This window comes from Poecilia latipinna, unplaced genomic scaffold (assembly GCF_001443285.1).
Source record: "Poecilia latipinna isolate Pla-1442-1.1 unplaced genomic scaffold, P_latipinna-1.0 Scaffold1188, whole genome shotgun sequence".
Classification (NCBI taxonomy): Eukaryota; Metazoa; Chordata; class Actinopteri; order Cyprinodontiformes; family Poeciliidae; genus Poecilia; species Poecilia latipinna.
Genome location: NW_015113804.1, coordinates 447928 through 464879, shown reverse-complemented (window position 1 = coordinate 464879; position 16952 = coordinate 447928). Strand labels below are relative to the sequence as shown.

The window sequence follows — 16952 nt, the reverse complement described above, 5'->3', positions numbered from 1 at the left end:
TCTCTATGCCAGTTGTGGCATGACCTGTGTTATATCCTCTTAACTAAGGAAAGATTATTCCATTCCCTTAAATCGAAGAATCCAATTGTTTCTTAATCCAGGGACAAATAGGGTTTCAAACATGAATAATTCTTTTGGGGGGAAAGGTGAAACATGCCATTTTCGCCAATTTTTTTTTTTTTTTTTACTTAAATGAAATTCATCCATAGCTGTGTCCACAGTGTGGACACAGCTGTGTTGTGAAAAACACACATTTTTCAATTAATTTTTTTTTATTATCAGTCCCAATATATACAGGGGCATAGCCCCAGAAGCTTTTGAATAACAGTGGAAATACCATTATGGTTTATTTAGGTTTTATGAAAAGCAAGTCTGCAGCCCTTAAGTAGCTGAGTGGACATCTTTTTAAAATCTTGTCTTTCCTAACTTTTGATCAACATGAATAGCTCCTCCTGTACACGTTGCTCTTTGATGACCGAAATTCAGGATTTTCTAAGGTCAAACTTTTTCTTGTGAGATCTTGAAAACTGCAGCTAAGCCGCAGACCCAGACACCAAACCAAACCCCGCCCAATGAACCATCACAGGCTTGCATGTCAGATTCACAGACCTCCCAGAAGGCGTGGCCACTGTGAGAGATTTTAAATACCCCCACTTTACGATGGAGCTACTCATTTGCTATGATCTCTAAAGGAGTTTCTGTGTTTTAGTTTGTGTTTCGCTGAGGAGGAGCAACACCATATGGACTTGGCATCAGTTGCACGTTGCGCCGCTTCATAGTTTTTTTTGTTATGTTTTGTTTTGTTTTGTTTTTTTGAAGTTTCTTTTGAAGTTTTAATCATGCCGAAAAATAATGGGAAAAAGACAGCGATCTCCGTAGCCTCCACGGGATGCCTCTGCCTGCTGCTGCTGCTGCTGCTGCTGCTGGTCGCTGTGCAGCATCACCGCGTCCAGGTGGCCGAGGAGACGGATGGAGAGGACGCAGCTGCGCGCTCCGCGCAGGAGGACAGCGCACCGCGCGCCCAGGATAAGAAAGGATTCTCGACCTACTTCACCAAGCTGGCCCGGGGACGCAGGGAGGTGGAGAAGCCCGCACGGACCTCAGCCGCCGCCTCGGACCCCCCTCCGGCCGAGGACATCAGCGCGGCTGATATCTTCATCGCCGTGAAGACAACCAAGAAGTTCCACCAGTCCAGGCTGAACCTGCTGCTGGAGACGTGGATCTCTAGGAACATGCAACAGGTGAAAAAGCATTCCTGACTTCTTTTTTTTTTCATACTAATTAGTTTGTTAACAGCAATGTGCAAGCTGTCAATGAAGGTGATTCAACTTCAATTAAATATTAAAATCTTTGGCGATTAATGTTTTTAGGTGCTGCTTTGTTCCTCTTGTCACCTTTTGGCACACTTAAATATCCTCGCGGTTCCTGTAAACGGTGCTAAGTTTCTGCAACTCTTTCACTTTTTATTCTCCTCTGAATGATGTCCCTGAGAACGGAGGGAGCAATTTCAGGACCCCCTGTCCTCCCTCTTCTTCCTCCCACCTCCTCCTCTCTGCCTCCCCACTGCCTATTATCCCTCCTATTCTTCGGTGTCCCTGTGAATGCCGCTGCTGCAATGGATGCTTCACAGAACCGACTCCAGCTCTGTTCCCCTTTTCCAGGACTAACAAAGCATCTTACTGAACAAGAAGAGGAGTGGGGGGTGGGGGGAGGCTTTCCCAGCTCTCTCTCTCTCTCTCTCTCTCTCTCTCTCTCTCTCCCTCTTTCTCTCTCTCTCTCTTTTTCTCCATGGGAACATGGGAACTGAGTCTGGTTCAGGCACACTGGGAAGGGATGGGAAAATGGGGGTTTGATGAGAGGGGATGCCTGGGACAAAAGCGGTGCATCTGCAGGCAGGTTTGCACACTGGTGCACAAAGAGAGGCCTTTTATTTCTTTTTTTTTTGAAGAAAGCATATCAAAAGTGATTTTATCCTGCATGTTGATGCACTCCACTTTCAGAACATGCTTGAATCACCATCTGTAACGACACTGACCCATCAGTCACTACTGGCTCTAACATCTTAGAGCAGGAGAAATCATTAGCCGGAACTGTTTGAACATCTCCCATTAAAGGCTTGAACACACCCTCGGCATCTCGCGACATGTGCTAATTGGCTTGCAGCTCTGTCGTGGATCATGTTAGTGAACTGCATCATCCAGAGGTAACAGCATGACTGATAGGCATACAGCTGGGGGGATGGAGGGGGACAGGCAGGTGGGAGGAGTGGGGATCCCGCAAGGACAAAAAGGATAGACTGAGCAGCACAATGCAGGAGGGAGTTTCTGGAGGAAGGGTGCCAGGTGGTCAGGGGGAGACGGAACAAAGAACGGCTTTAATGCCGGCCATATGATGCTCAGAGTTCCCACCGTGTGCATATGGCCGTCCTCATCAGCAGAGGTTTGATTCTCACGGTCAGCTGACGAGCATCTGTGAAGTTTGGATTATTGTTTATGCTAATCTCTTGCTAGACGATTTCACTTCCTTGCACTGCTGTCTATGCAAAGGGACATTTTTTAAAAAAATTTATATTCAAATGAAGTTGCAGTCTCGAAACCAAAAGTCTCCCCGTATGAGCCTCGAACATTTTTATTATAAATATTTCCGTAGCCGAGTTAATAAATTGGCTTCAGCATGAGGCTGTAAAGTACAAGTGGTCGGCCTTGGCACAGAGGCAAAGCGTGGACGCATCACGCCTCTAACGTATCCCTGAATTGTTTTCCAGCTCATTTGTCCTGACAAAAAGTGCTGAAAGGCTGCAGAACAGAGAGGGGAAGGAGTCAGGGTGGAGGTGGTTGGTGGAACGAAGGGAGCCTGGTGGCCTTCCTTCCTGTGGAGCTGGAGGCAGCCAGCCAGGCACCACGTTCAGCTCAGACAGGGCCGTTCGTGCAACCCCTTCCTGTGCTCTGGATTGCACCGTATCCACTCCCCTCTTTTTCATTTTCTCTTTTGTTTCTTGTCTCTACTTTAACAACCAAACATTTAGAATCCCCCCCCCCTCCTCTTTTTGGTTGGATTTCATATTCTGTGAAAGCAGCTGTACCTTTAAGCTCCAGGAATCCAACAATGGCAGCAGAAGCTCTTCCCTAAAGTGCATTCTCTTCACTTAACTCCTGCAGCTGTATGCAAATGCAGGCAAACATGCTCAGAATTTACCCAGCGGAGCCTTTACCCAGCATGAAAACTCTCCGCATTGTTCTCTTCAAGAGCCTCTGGCTGCGTTTGGGGCTCAGAGCAGGAGAGGGAGTGAGGGGGGGGGAGAGAGGCAGGATGAGGAGGAACAGGGGGTGAATGGCCACACACGGTTTTCGATTTACTAATCAGTGGTGAGATCCCCCCCACCCCACCCTTTCCTCCCTCCATCTTTCTTTCTGTCAGTGCCCTGGCAGCTCTGGCAGCTGCCTCAGTGATTAGGCCATCTATTCATCGAGCTTTTAAAGCAAACAGCGCCAGCCTGTGATCCCCTCGCCACTGAAACCACCACCCTGTCCTAAACAAATACAGTCTCTCTGCTTTTAGCATAAAAAGGGGAAGAAAAAGAAAAAAAAAACATCTGCTCAGAATTTGCTCCGAACAGTCCTGCGGTAGCCTCTGTTTGCATCCTTTATTGCGTAGAGAAATAGATCTTTAACTGCGGATGCACGATCGAGGCCCTGGCTGACACAAAGCGCCCTGTCGTGAGGCACCACGACCCGGCGTGTCTAGACGCGTGCCCTTGATAAGGTGGCGTGATGTTCGGCAGGTGCTGCCTCACCTGAGGTGAAGAGTAAACATACCCCTGGCGGTTATAAAGCCTGCGGCCTCAGGCCCTTTCATCATACTCATTGAGCAGCTTGCACCTGCTCTGTGGGAGATATCGGTGGCGCCTTTGTTGCTCACCCTTTTTATGACTAATTGCTACATTCAACAAGTGCCTGCAGTCTCGAGGTTAAAACTCCTCAGACGTTATGAGTCCCTCAGTCACACACCTTCCAGGACAAAGACGATGGAGTGTTGGCTGTAACTTTTTGTTACGCCACTGTTTCAGGAGAGTAAACACTGCGAGGCTCCGTATAGCAGGGCAAGCTGGCTGGTCCAAGGGTGGACGTGATGTGGGGTGTGTGTCTGGGAGGCGGACAGTCTGCCTCCTCCTTTGTCGGTTGTCTGGGATGCTTCAGGGCAGCTGTATGGTTGCCATGGAGAGAGTAAAATGCAGGACAAAAGGCCTTTATTAGAGCAAGGGGCTGTTTAACGCAGTGTGTTTTCCACTGCATAAAAGACAAGTTGATTGATGCTAATCGCAGCGGCTTGATGCGAGGAAGCGGGATTTTGTTTTGCTTTTGATTGTGTGAAAGCTCTACATAATTAGCCAAAGTGTTTTTTTATTCCTGTTTTATATTTGGACCAAGTCATCTTATCCATGACTTCTCTTTGTCCACAGACTTACATCTTCACAGACGGTGAAGATGATGAGCTAAAGAAGAAAATCGGTGAGTTGTATGTGGAAATTCGTCAACAGAGATGTTTTTTGTTTGAAAGGACATTTCATTAACTACTAAATAGATTTTATGAAAGCTATTAATTTTTTTTTTCTTTTTCTCAGTTTCCTTTGATTGTGCAGTCTCACAATAAAACTATTTCTGTTTCGGTCATTTTGCTCCTGCAGGAAGTCACGCAATCAACACCAACTGCTCTGCCGCTCATAGTCGGCAAGCTTTGTCCTGCAAGATGGCGGTGGAATATGACAAGTTTATTGAGTCAGGAAAAAAGTAAGCCTTGCTGCCCGAGGATGGGCTCGTGCATTAATAGTCTGAAGATGATTGCATCTCATCTCTTGTTTTGCTTTTCCTGCTTCACAGATGGTTCTGTCACGTAGACGACGATAACTACGTGAATGTTCGGACTCTCGTGAAGCACTTGTCTCAGTACCCCCACACCCAGGATTTGTACATCGGTAAACCGAGTCTGGACCGGCCGATAGAGGCCACAGAGAGGCTGGGCGACAACAAAATGGTACGATAAAGCATTGTTGCCCTTTGTGATGTTGCTGTTTTAAAGAAACGGCAATGTAGTAATTGTCAGTTTTATTCCTAAACTAGAAACCAGTCAACTTTTGGTTTGCCACGGGAGGAGCTGGCTTCTGTGTGAGCCGGGGTCTGGCGCTGAAGATGAGCCCGTGGGCCAGGTGAGAATATATTTACTGTTAAAACCAGTGAATAAAAAGACACATCATCTTTTTCTGGCGTGAAATCAGACTGAACTTCTTCTGTTTTATTAAGATCACCAATGTTATTTTCATTTGCAATGTTACTCCATTCTTTGATGAATAGGTTCTTTTTCTACTCTGAGTGGCATTTCAGCCCATGTTAGTATACCAACACATACACAAACTGTTTTTTGCATTACTTCTGGGTTTGATGTGCACATTTGGTGCCAAAAAATGTTCATATTTGGTTAAAAAAAAGAAGAGGTTATGTGTTTATATACATGATATGTAAATATCTGGTTTTAAACACACCTCAGTAGAGGGACTGAACATTGTGAGAGTATCTCATTTTGAGAAATGAGTTAACAGAGAAAAGCATGAGTTGTGTTTAGTCTTCACCTTTGTTTTTTCTCTTTCTCTTTTCTCAGTGGTGGCCACTTTATGAACACAGCAGAGAAGATCCGTCTGCCCGATGACTGCACCATCGGTTACATCATTGAGTCGGTTCTGGGAGTCCCTCTGACCCGAAGCAGCTTGTTTCACTCCCACCTGGAAAACCTGCAACAGGTGTCCCGATCTGAGATTCACAAACAGGTGAGACCCTTATAGGATATTTGTTTTCTTTTTCTGTTCTTAAAACATGCATGTGCAGGTTAAATTTGGATAAAATGTTTATAATCTTTTTTTTTTTTTTTTTCCTTCTGCTTCCAGATAACTCTCAGTTATGGGATGTTTGAAAATAAAAGCAATATCATCAGCTTGAAAGGGGCTTTTCCTGTGGAGGAGGATCCATCAAGGTGGGGACGTTTTTCCGCTTCACATTTTTGCAGATATTTGACACGTTTCTGCATTTCCACTGATTCAGTTCTCCGTTCTGCACTTCCCAGGTTCAAATCTGTGCACTGTCTGCTGTACCCAGACACTCCATGGTGTCCCCCTCAGGTTGCCTTCTAGGGTGACCGCTCCTTTCTCATCCTCGTCCCCGTCGCGCCTCGGTATCTGAAACGCTCACGGGGACCAGTGTTCTTTTTCGTATGAGACCGTGTTGCTGCCGCATTGACGCCGCAGCCGTGCATGGTCTGGAATTGTTGTACTAAGCTGCTGTGCGGCCCTTCTTTGGACTCTTTTTCTTCCTCTCCGGGGCCACAACTCCGCCCCAAAACGCTGGGGCGGAGGAGTGCGTCTGTAGGAAGGAAGTAGCTTTTGCCATTTAGCTTTGCAGGCAATCACTCGTGCTTTTTGTGATGTAAATGTTGCTTGTAAATGCATCAGAAATTCTCATAGAATGTATTCTCATATATTCAAGCCTTTTTTTGCCAGCACTATATTTTTTATTTTTTCCGTTAAAAACTGTAATGCCACTCAGGTATGTTTTTGACGAGATACTTTATAGCGTGAACATTTTTCTTCCTGACATTTGCATTCAGTTCTAGTCTAAATGACTCCGGATAAATGCTCTGAGATGAAGATTTTGCTGCAATTTTACATGAACAGTGTTACTTTTCCCACAACCTGAGCTGGCAGTTGGCAGATTTCCAAATGCATTTTTTTTTTCTTTTGAGGGACCTAATCTGAAGTATGTCAGAACAAAGCACTTTCCACCCCTTATTTTAGAAAAAAAAGAGACTTTTTTATGATTAACTGACTGAGTTTATGTACTTTTAAGACATACTTTAGATTTGATTCCAAGGAGAACAAAAATAACCCCCTAAGAGACTAACTTCCCTATTCATGTCTATGTAATTAATAACACTCCTTGCATTAGTTACAATCAGGGAAAAGCAATGAGTGGAAGAGATTGTGTTTCGGGGGAGGCGGGGGGAAAGCTACAATCTGCTTTGAAAAGGTTTTATGTTGTTTTAAGAATTGCACAGCTGTGTTTCAAATGACCTGACGTCTGCACCTCACCTCTACAGACCCCCTCACAGCGGAGAAGCGCTGGCTAAAACAGCCAAGAAACGGCAACATCTGCTCGTGTCTATTGTGGCTTGCACAAAAAAGCATTAGGAGTTTATCTGTTATTGTCAGCACAATTGGTCCTTATTTACACATAAATCCAGCTGGTTATTGTTGAGGTGAGAGCAGCGTCAGTGTTTCCACATGGAGGTGTTTTGATCCCTCCGTGTCCTCTCTCACCCATATTGGGTTTCATCTTTATGGCGGTATTGTATACTGCACCTTTGTTTAAAAAGAGTAGTGATTGTGTATGCTTAGAATGTAACGTTCTCATCGTGGTTTACGCCGATTTTAAAGGACTTGGCCAGGGTTTGTGTTATTTTTTTATTTTTTATTTTTTGCTATTGCCTTGAACTGTGCTAGATGACTGGTGTTTATTCTCCAGTATCTGGAGGGTTTTAGCAGTTCATTCCCACATCTGACTTCTCAGGGATTATGAGCTGATCCTGGTATTAACCGCCAAGGGACCCACGGTGGGACCCGAAAAGTTGAATAAAAGTGCATAACCACTGGGAACCTTTTACACAGTTGTCATGTTGTTACTTTAGTTTTGTCAGAGTTTATATAGAATTTTTTTTTTTTTAACTAGCTGCAGGCAAGTTTTATGTAAACATGGGAGCAAGTTGATGCAAAACCAGAAGTGGTATCTCACGCTCAAGGGGAAGCTGTTGAGTATAATATTAAACAATCTACTTTAATTTTATTTTTCTTCTCGCTTGACATGTATTTACTTCTCCTTATGCATTTACAGTTGGACTATTGTTTCTGCCAAATTTGCATAAAAAAACCACTTTAAGTTAAAAGAACAGTGTGTAATAATTAGTGACATCTAGTGGTCAAGGTGAAGAAAGCAGGCATGTTAACCATTGCAAAACTTAAAATAAGTTGCCTCTAAATTTAGTTACAGTTAAAACAAAAAATATTTCTGCACAGTTTGTGTATAGTTTTTCTACCAGTATAATTACATTTATTAACACTATTAGATCCTCTAAATGTACAGAAATATATTCATCAGGCAATGTTATGGCATGACACTAGAATGGCATGAGTTAATTAGTTAGTATAAAATAAAATATTGTCTACTAATGGATAGACTTTGAATAAAACCACACGGATGAATCAGAAACCTGAGAAAAATAATAACGTTAAGCTGAAACACAGAGGACATGAGTTTCATGATCCTTCAAATATCATTCAAGATGAACCATAAATGTACAAATATGGAAGACACTTGTTTCATTAATGACAAAATAATCACAATCACAAATATACACAGTCACGCATATGTGCATGCATCTGGTAGTATATAATAAATATGCATAATAAGAAGTATTAAAATGATCCAAGAATAGATCCTTGTGGCATTCCTACAGTGCAGTAAAGATAAAAAGAAATCACCCCAACCTAAATGTGTTGCTTGCACTGTTTGATAGACATGATTTCTTCTACATATTTGCTTGTTTTGGAAGAACAAAAAAGTGTATCAACATGGATGAGAGAACATTATGATTGTTTATTTTTTGCTTCTTTAGACTCTGTCTAATATAATAGATTAAAAAAACAATTTACTGCATATCAACAAGAGAAAAGTGTTATATTAAAAACATTTTGTATGCATTTCTACTTAAATACTGTATTAGCTGTAACTGTAAAAGAAAGACTCTCTTTCAAAGCACACTAATAAGTTTTCCCACCTAAACTTCTGGGATGGATTTATATAAACAATAATCATGATCCAGTGTTCCACAAAAATGATTAGAGATAAACTCCTAAAACAAATAACTGCTGCAGGAAGCTGGGGGGGATGGCAGGGTCTTTGCCAGAACGGCAACAGTCCATAAACCTAAACATCATTAAACATGTATGGAGAACTGCGCAAATCCCGGAACTAGATGGCTTTTGCTGGAGAAATCAGTCAAAAAACCCAAACAACAGCAAAGAGACTCTGAGCTGGCTGCAAAGACTGTTTGTTTTGGGGAATTGTGACACTACAGAGGGCATTTGTTCACTGGTTTACCGGGTAAGCACACAGAAGACTTTAACACTAATATTTTAAAGCAATAATACAAAAAAAAAAAGAAAGAAAAAATGATAAGGTGCTTCACAGGAAATGGGAGTAGCTGGCTGATGCACAGCTGAAGATTCATCATCAAAGCGATGCATGGGAGACAAATTACTTGCAGCAAACATCCTAACCACAAACCATAATCACAGCTTTGTCCTTCAGAGATGTACAGTGGGAAAGAAGCTAAAGCCTTTCAAGTGTCTGCAGCTCATGTTCAAACAGTTTTTCTACGTGTTGACTCATAGAAAGTTTTGTATAAATGCGAACAAAAAAAAAGTTTGCCTCATCGGCGTATCGAATTTGCAAAAGAAAAAAAAAAGAAGAAATCAAGGCATCTTTTACGGTTTGTTTCAGAGACAAATGTGTTTTACAAACAGAAGGAAGAGAGAGATTTGCCCTCTGGCACAGAAACCCTGGGAAACACAGCATGTGGCTTAGGTATGACAGTCTTTGAATGTAAAAACAGTAATCAGATAAAAAACAGTGTGATATTTGCTTACAAAAGAGACGAGTTTTTATATCAACAACAAAACATGCATGTCTTGGTCTAATCTACCTCTAATCTCCATAATCTCCCATTCTAAACAACATTTCATATAGTTTTATTCATCTTAGGTTGCTACAAAACAGGGAAATAAGATATGTGACAGCTTTGGACCGATTGGTGATCCCTCGACATCAATAATCTGTCAAATACACAAACATCTGCGAGCAGCTTTTGAATGCATAACAGCCGTTACATGATTATTGTCCTTTGGTGGTTTTCCACTGTTTATCTTCCCTGCAGTGTTGTTTGCTATTGCAATTAAGGCTGTTTCCATACCAGCTGCGGAGCAATCCTGCCTGACTGAGCTTTTAAGCGTGAGCTATTAGCATTTTCAGTCTGTACGCCGAGCTCAGGCCACGTTTTTCCTCCTCACAGTTTGGACAGAGGACTGAGAGAGAGGAGCCACTCACTGGAAATGATTTATGATTGGCTAATTTGTGCCCCTTATGCAGTGGATCTCAAAGATGTACACGCACTCATGTGAAATTGCTGTTTATGTTCCGCAAAAGGGGATAATTTTGGAATGCTTTGTTTATTTTGTAAAAACGTTTGCTGATTTTGACCTGTGAAAGTTGTACTTACTTACGTTTATTGTGAATCTGCACTTAATAAACTGATTAGAATTTAATCGTGAATTAACTAATGTGATATTTCTCCTTGATCATGTAAAAAAAAAAAAAAAGTGATGAGGTGCAATAAGCGGCTTAAATAAGAGTGTGCACCCTTAGATAAATACTTTGTTTTATGCACCTTTTAATCTGCTTTCAAATATTTAGTCTCCAGCTAAACATCAGCTACAGTGAATCTGTTTACACTGAAATAAGCTTTGGCTTTAGAAGTGAGGGTTTTCTTCAAATTTGCTTATTTGTGTCCATTAGCTGCATCTGTAGTCTTGAGACAGCTCCCAAAGGATCAAAATGATCTCATTGTATAAAGGTATCAGTCAGGAGCAGAGTACAATAAGATGGAAAGGTTTAAACGCAGAGGGGTTTCCATTTGAATAACTGCAGAATACCTTCAAAGAAAAGAAATGACATCTTTGGAATGGCTCATCTGGAGTCCATGATTAAATAAAGCAGAGCTGAGGACAAGAAGATTTCTCAAGATCCGCTAGATTTGGAAAATATTTACCAGGCAGAGTGGGCAAATGATGAAGGAAGCTGATGGACTATTAGCAAATTAATGCTAATAGTAGTAATGCTAAAGTAGAATGAAAAAGTGCTTCAACAAACTATTAGTTTATGGTCTACACCTGTACGCTAACAGATTACTATAAAGATTGTGTGTACATCTTTATATACACACAATTAGGATATTATTGAAAAATACATTAATTTCGTTTCACCAAGAAACACATTTTATCGCTCAGTTACACAGACTGATGCTTTCAAGCCTTTATTTTTGTTAACTGTCATAGATTTTCTGCTTTCAGGTAATGGAAACACAAAATGTATAATTTGATTATATGAAACCACCACAGAAATATGAGGAAATATGATTTTACAGTTTATTGAATGTGACTTAGGAGGGACCATATTTTCACACTAATTCTTTGTTTTCCAGGTAAATTGCGTGAGATATGTGAAAAATGTTTCAAAAATGGTTTCAAGATGTTCTCATTTTATTTACTGCACAAAAAACCTTTGACCCTTGAATGTGCAAACATTTAATGTCAGTTGAAACATGTTTGACTGACATGGCAGTTGAACAGTTGAACATGTTTCGAGCAGCTACCAAAAGTCTGACCATCAAAATGCCTCAAACTTGAATGAAAATTAACATAATGAGATATTACTCATTAAAACTGTAAATCGGCGGTTTAACTGAAACCAAATAATGACAGATCCAAAGCAGTGGAAGGATCCCCTGGAATGCTGTTTTGCATATCCTGGATGTGGCGACAGATGTGCAGCTCATAAAAATCCAACTGCAGACGGCCGCCGCTGATCCGGCCACCTGCCTGCCAGTGAGCTGAGGCTGAGGCGGCGGTGTTACGGCTGATTTCTTTTCGCAGATAAAGGAGCCTCTACCATGAATGCCATGTTTACAACACACACAGAAAGCCTGCATGACCTGCCTCGCTTACTTTAAGACTCACGCTTTTGGGAGACGCGTCTCCTCTGAGGACATGGGCCAGACACTAAACACAAAACACGAGTCGTTTATGTTGCAACTGACAAGCTGAGAGAGCAGTTAGGTTTTATGACTGATTTTAGATGCTCACGTCAAACACTTTAATCAGTAAACCAGAGGAATGCAGGTTTGAACTCGGGAGGTGATGGCCATAACATGCTCTTTACAGCTCCGTTACATCAGCCCGTGTCTCCATTAAACGTCAGAGTAAAAACAACATGTTGTGGAAAACAAACTGACTTCTCAAGTACATTTAAGCATATATCACAAGTGACTGCTGAAGCTCAAATACAACCACAAAGGCGTGAAATTCAATAAGGATTGACTCAGATTACAGTTGTAAAAACAGCTGAAAGTTACAAAACAACTGAATGTTAGCGTCGCTAATCATTTCAGGGCTGTAAATTATTTTTTGATGTCTGTAGAAGAAGCTCTCCGACCAGAGTTGGTGTACATTTTAAATACTTTTTTTTTCTTTTTCTTTTTCGTTTTATATCTCTGCATTCAGTCGCAACAGCAGGAAACCCAAGCAAGCCTGTTAACACTCTGCATTGTGACCCGTTTAAAACACAAACACCTCTGTGTGCTTTTTTACACCACCTATCAGATCTCTGAGTGGGAATTGTGAAATTTCACATCTCTATAAAGCCACACGCCTTGCATTTGTTTGACTCACAATAGAAGAGCGGCTCTAACTGCTGAGAGGAAAATGGAAAGCCCCATTTTTTTGGGGACGGGCGGGAGGCGGTGGAGGGGATGTGGCGAAGCATACATGTGGATGGATGCTTCTGAGGGACAGGGTGCAGGGGATTACAGAGACGCTGGCCAGTTGCACATTGTCTTCATGACTCTCTGGCTATATCAGTCAGTCTCCAATTAACAGCCTGCATTGTCTGCAGGATTAGAGCTGGCGGGACAAGCCCCGCTGGACTGATCTCACAACAACTGGCAGAGGCCTTAATCCCTCTCAGCATGTGCTACAAAGACCCACCAAGTAGGAGTTTACCCATAATCCGGGGTATCACATATCTCCACAAGAAGAGAGACTTGAACTTCATAAGCAGCACTTGAGTTGAGGACCTGAAAAATGCGGAGGACCGCTTGTCTTGAATATGTAGGGTTTCAGTTTATGCCGCAAAAACAGGTTCAGGACAAGCAGATCAGTTTTTGATAGATCAGTTAACTAAATCATCCGCACTGATTTCTTTTTCATGAGAAAGCTGGTTAGCTTTCTCGTGAAAGCTACGCTCTTGTTTTATGTAAAACACAATAAATAAGAATGAAACTAAATTAGAAAAACATCCAAGAAACCTACTTAGAGCAGCATATTCTATGAATTCAAGGGGAAGGAAAAGAGAAGTGTCTTTGAGGGACGCTGCAATTAAGATGACGGTCTGAGCAGCGTGGATATTCGGAGTTAAGGTAGCTCACAATTTTTGGTGCAACCAAAAGCCAATTCTCGATTGCCCCAACATTTCAGTTTGGATCATGGAGCTGACTGAGGAGAGAGCCCTCAACGGCGTAAATGAGAAAGATACAGATTATTTAAAATCCGTAGTGGGATATAAGAACCAGATAGATGAGTGACGGTGTTCTTGACAGGTTCTAAATGTTGTAGGGCTGCCGGATCTGATTGAAAATAGTCCAGATGGTAGGTTAGTAAAGCAAAGTTCTCAAGAAAGACGGGAAGATTTTCGTTTCACAATAGTTAGCTGGAAAGAAATGGATTTTATAACGGCACTAATTCCCACACCACATTTGTTTTATTTTCAATAAAACTTGGAAGATTTAACTTCATTCAGGTCATAATTTTGTAAAGAAAGCTTTGCTGTGGTGTCAGGAGGTCACGGCTGTACAGATTACCCGGCAAGAATTAGGCCTCAGTGTTGGCAAAGTAATGATACGGACCATTATGTTTGTCAAAGATTGACCCCAGGAACAACATGTACACGATAAACAACAATGGGCCGAATACAAGACCCTGAGGCTGTTGACGAATCTCAGGGAGTTGGAGAGAATAGGATAGGTTTGCAGACCCATTTTCTATGTTCAATCCAGTTTTTCACTGTCTGCATTAGTGCTGATTTTTAATACAATGATCAGAATATCATATTAAATCACTGTCACTTCATTCATTCATTCATGAGGATTATAAACCTAATCATGAGAGTATATTGTGTAGTAATGTTATATGTGGTGTATGTGCTTTCCTCATTGTTGTACAGTAAGTGCATCCTTCCCAAGCATGGCAGCTGTTTACAATTTGACACAATAGGCCGCCAGGCGGTTTGTTTCTTTTTTTTTTTTTTTTTTGTCTCCATCTGAAGAAGAAATAAAGAGGTGCCTTTGTAGTCTGCTGCTTTATCTTCACTGTGATGACAGTAAGTTGAGGTATGAGAGGAAAATGAGAACAATATGACCAAGACTCATGTTTTACTTGATGTTTTGACATAAGCTGAAACTACATGCAGTCAGAAAGTCAGGGGCACTAAATATTTATGGAACCTTTTGCAAGAAAAAATCAACAACGTAGACATTTTCAGTTTTTCCCCAAACACGTGGAAAAGCCGCACGTTTAAACAGTTGGTCCTCTGATACATCGTCACAGCGTTATTGTTTGACAGAAGAATGGCTTTTAGACATGAGGTCCGTCAGAGAGGACTCAGGCGGAGGTGACGTCCGTCTCCCTTGTGTTTGGGTCTGATAAAAGCGAAGCCTTTTCTTTTTTTGTTTTTTTTTTTAAATGGAAGTGTTGAATTGCCTTGATGTGGGGGAAAACGGGTGTGTGTGTGGGGGGGGGGGGTTATCTCACTTGTGTTACTTGATTTGCTGCCTTGCAGCTGCTCAACACTGAGAAGAAGGAGAGCCATGGTCTGACAGCTTGGCAGAGAGCCCAGTCCAACTCAGGAAGTGTCCGTGTGTGTGGGGAGGGGGGGAGCCCTCCCTCCCTCCCTTCCTCCCCTTCTTTCTCCTCCTCCTCTTCTCCATTCAGCTCTTCACCTCAAAGCATTAGTAATGCATTCCTCCAGTTCAGCAACAAGCAGGGTAATTCAATTTCCTCAACAGTGGGGCCGTGTGAAATTTCATTTGCATGTTCAGTTCTCTGAGTTTTTGAACAGGCTGTAAAAACTTCCCTGCCTCCATTATGCTTTGTTTGATCTTCAGTTTTTCCACAACAAGCAGCAGGCGATCAGGAGATGCTCTCATCAGTCTATCAGTGTCTGATGCTTTAAATACCTGAGGAGGCTCTACAGAGCTGCTTTTTTTTTTTTTTTTTTTTTAATTCAAAATATGAGTAATAGCTACTTTTAGCTGAGCACAAGTGAGGTTGAAAGATATTTTTCTGTTCCAACCCTCAAAGTTGGAAAGTATGTTTTTGGAGGACAGCAGCTGGTCTGGGGCCACAAAGGAAGTGACAAAACCAGACTGGTGGCCTGGCGCTGACACTGACCTCCCCGCCTGCTGTCGATGAGGCGAGGTCAGACACACAAGTCTGGCTTTTTCCATCTGCACCACTGCATAAGAAATACCTACACTCATTTAGATCCAACGTGAACAAACAGATGTATATATAACTTTAGTAGCCTTGTTATAATCCCTGTGAGTAGTATGCACTCTGCATTTTTGTAACACACTTACGGCCATTATTAAGCTTTAGTTGGAAATCTGTTTTGTTCACAAAGAAAGATTTTTTGGCTTTTTAGATTATATTCATCACAGCCTGATATGTTAAAACCTCTAAAGTAATAGTATATATTGTTTCTGTGATTGTAGCCATGACATTGTCCATCCACTGTTTATTCCCAGTGATATCTAAAGGAAATTTAAATGAACCAATTAACTTATGTTATGTTTTTGAATTGTGGCAGGAGAACCAAGGTCAGGACTTTAATCCAGGATAGATAACAGACCGTCAAATAATTGGACCAACTTCTGTTTTTATTTATTCCTTTGTGAATTATTTTTTTTTTTACTGCAGATGCTTTGGTGGCTAAATCTGATCCGATGTATTAGAGATAAGAATGCAGTTTCACAGAAAATTAGCAACAAAATCGTACAATGTTGAATCAGAAGGAAGCGGAAAATTCAGAACATGAGCCTGCAGCTGTCATAATACAAAATGTTTCTTTTTTTAATTCTCTGACAGTTGTATTTGTCTAAGGGGAGTAAAAGAAAACAAATGAAAATGCTTTTATGTATTCCCGCATGATCAGTGTTGAGGTACACCTGGGAAAAAAGTGCTTTTTTAACTTTCAGGACTCCCAAGCTTCAACTTTAAATGTGTTTTTTTAAGTTGGAAAAAGCACAAAAAGCTTCGTCTGTTGCACAAGAAGATCTGAGCAGCGACGCTTTGCTGCTCCCTGGTGTTTGTTCTGTGTCAAGATTTGTTCGCATTAATGACCCCGACAGCCTCTGCACTTCAGTTAAAGTTCCTTTAATTTCAAAACACAGCATTCAAGCTTCAACATGACCACAGCCTTTACAAGAACACATTACAAAATTATGTATAAAAACAGGTCTATTACACAAAAGAAGAACAAAAAAAAAAGACAAATCTATTCAATATTTACATTAATTCTTTAAAAAGTAAAATAAAGGAATGCCTTAAAATGAATCACAGGCCCTCTAAAGAAAGAAAAAAAATAAAGATTTCAGATTTCAGAGTCGGAAATGTTTTGTAATCATCTTTACCTGTACATTACAAAAAGATGGATACTACTACTACTACTACAAAAAAGAAAACAAAACCCAGACTGCATCAGTGAATTATCAAAGAAAAAAAAAAAACAGTTTTGAAAAATTCAGGCTCATTTTTTGTTTCACAGCCCCCCGGGAGCCTTTGGTTGAAAAAAAAAAAAAAACATCTAAAAAGTTACTGAGATACTAAAATATTTGTGCTTAAGTTGTTGGCACAGTCTCAACATCACTTCTTACAACAGATCACATCTTAAGAAGCAAGCAGAGGCAGCTGAAACGCAAAACAACTCACTCCACATTTGAAGGTTCGTCATGCTGCAACAGATTTT

General features: G+C 41.3%; 1 protein-coding gene across 1 annotated transcript; it reads left to right on the top strand.

The window, feature by feature from the left end:
* Positions 1–666: 666 nt before the first annotated feature.
* On the top strand, positions 667–9560 carry lfng (LFNG O-fucosylpeptide 3-beta-N-acetylglucosaminyltransferase). The gene is made up of 8 exons (XM_015053631.1): positions 667–1241; positions 4460–4508; positions 4685–4787; positions 4878–5031; positions 5118–5203; positions 5653–5818; positions 5936–6021; positions 6112–9560. Exons 1-8 carry the CDS (start codon positions 840–842, stop codon positions 6176–6178), a joined length of 1113 nt encoding a protein of 370 aa, XP_014909117.1. The 5' UTR covers positions 667–839; the 3' UTR covers positions 6179–9560.
* Positions 9561–16952: the final 7392 nt, after the last annotated feature.

What these genes read in the sequence shown, in the direction of transcription:
- lfng (XM_015053631.1), top strand. Translation starts at nt 840, where the DNA reads ATGCCGAAAAATAATGGGAAAAAGACAGCGATCTCCGTAGCCTCCACG. An exon ending in TGAGCTAAAGAAGAAAATCG is followed by an intron (nt 4,509 to 4,684) that starts GTGAGTTGTATG and finishes TTGCTCCTGCAG; the next exon opens with GAAGTCACGCAATCAACACC. An exon ending in GATCTGAGATTCACAAACAG is followed by an intron (nt 5,819 to 5,935) that starts GTGAGACCCTTA and finishes TTCTGCTTCCAG; the next exon opens with ATAACTCTCAGTTATGGGAT.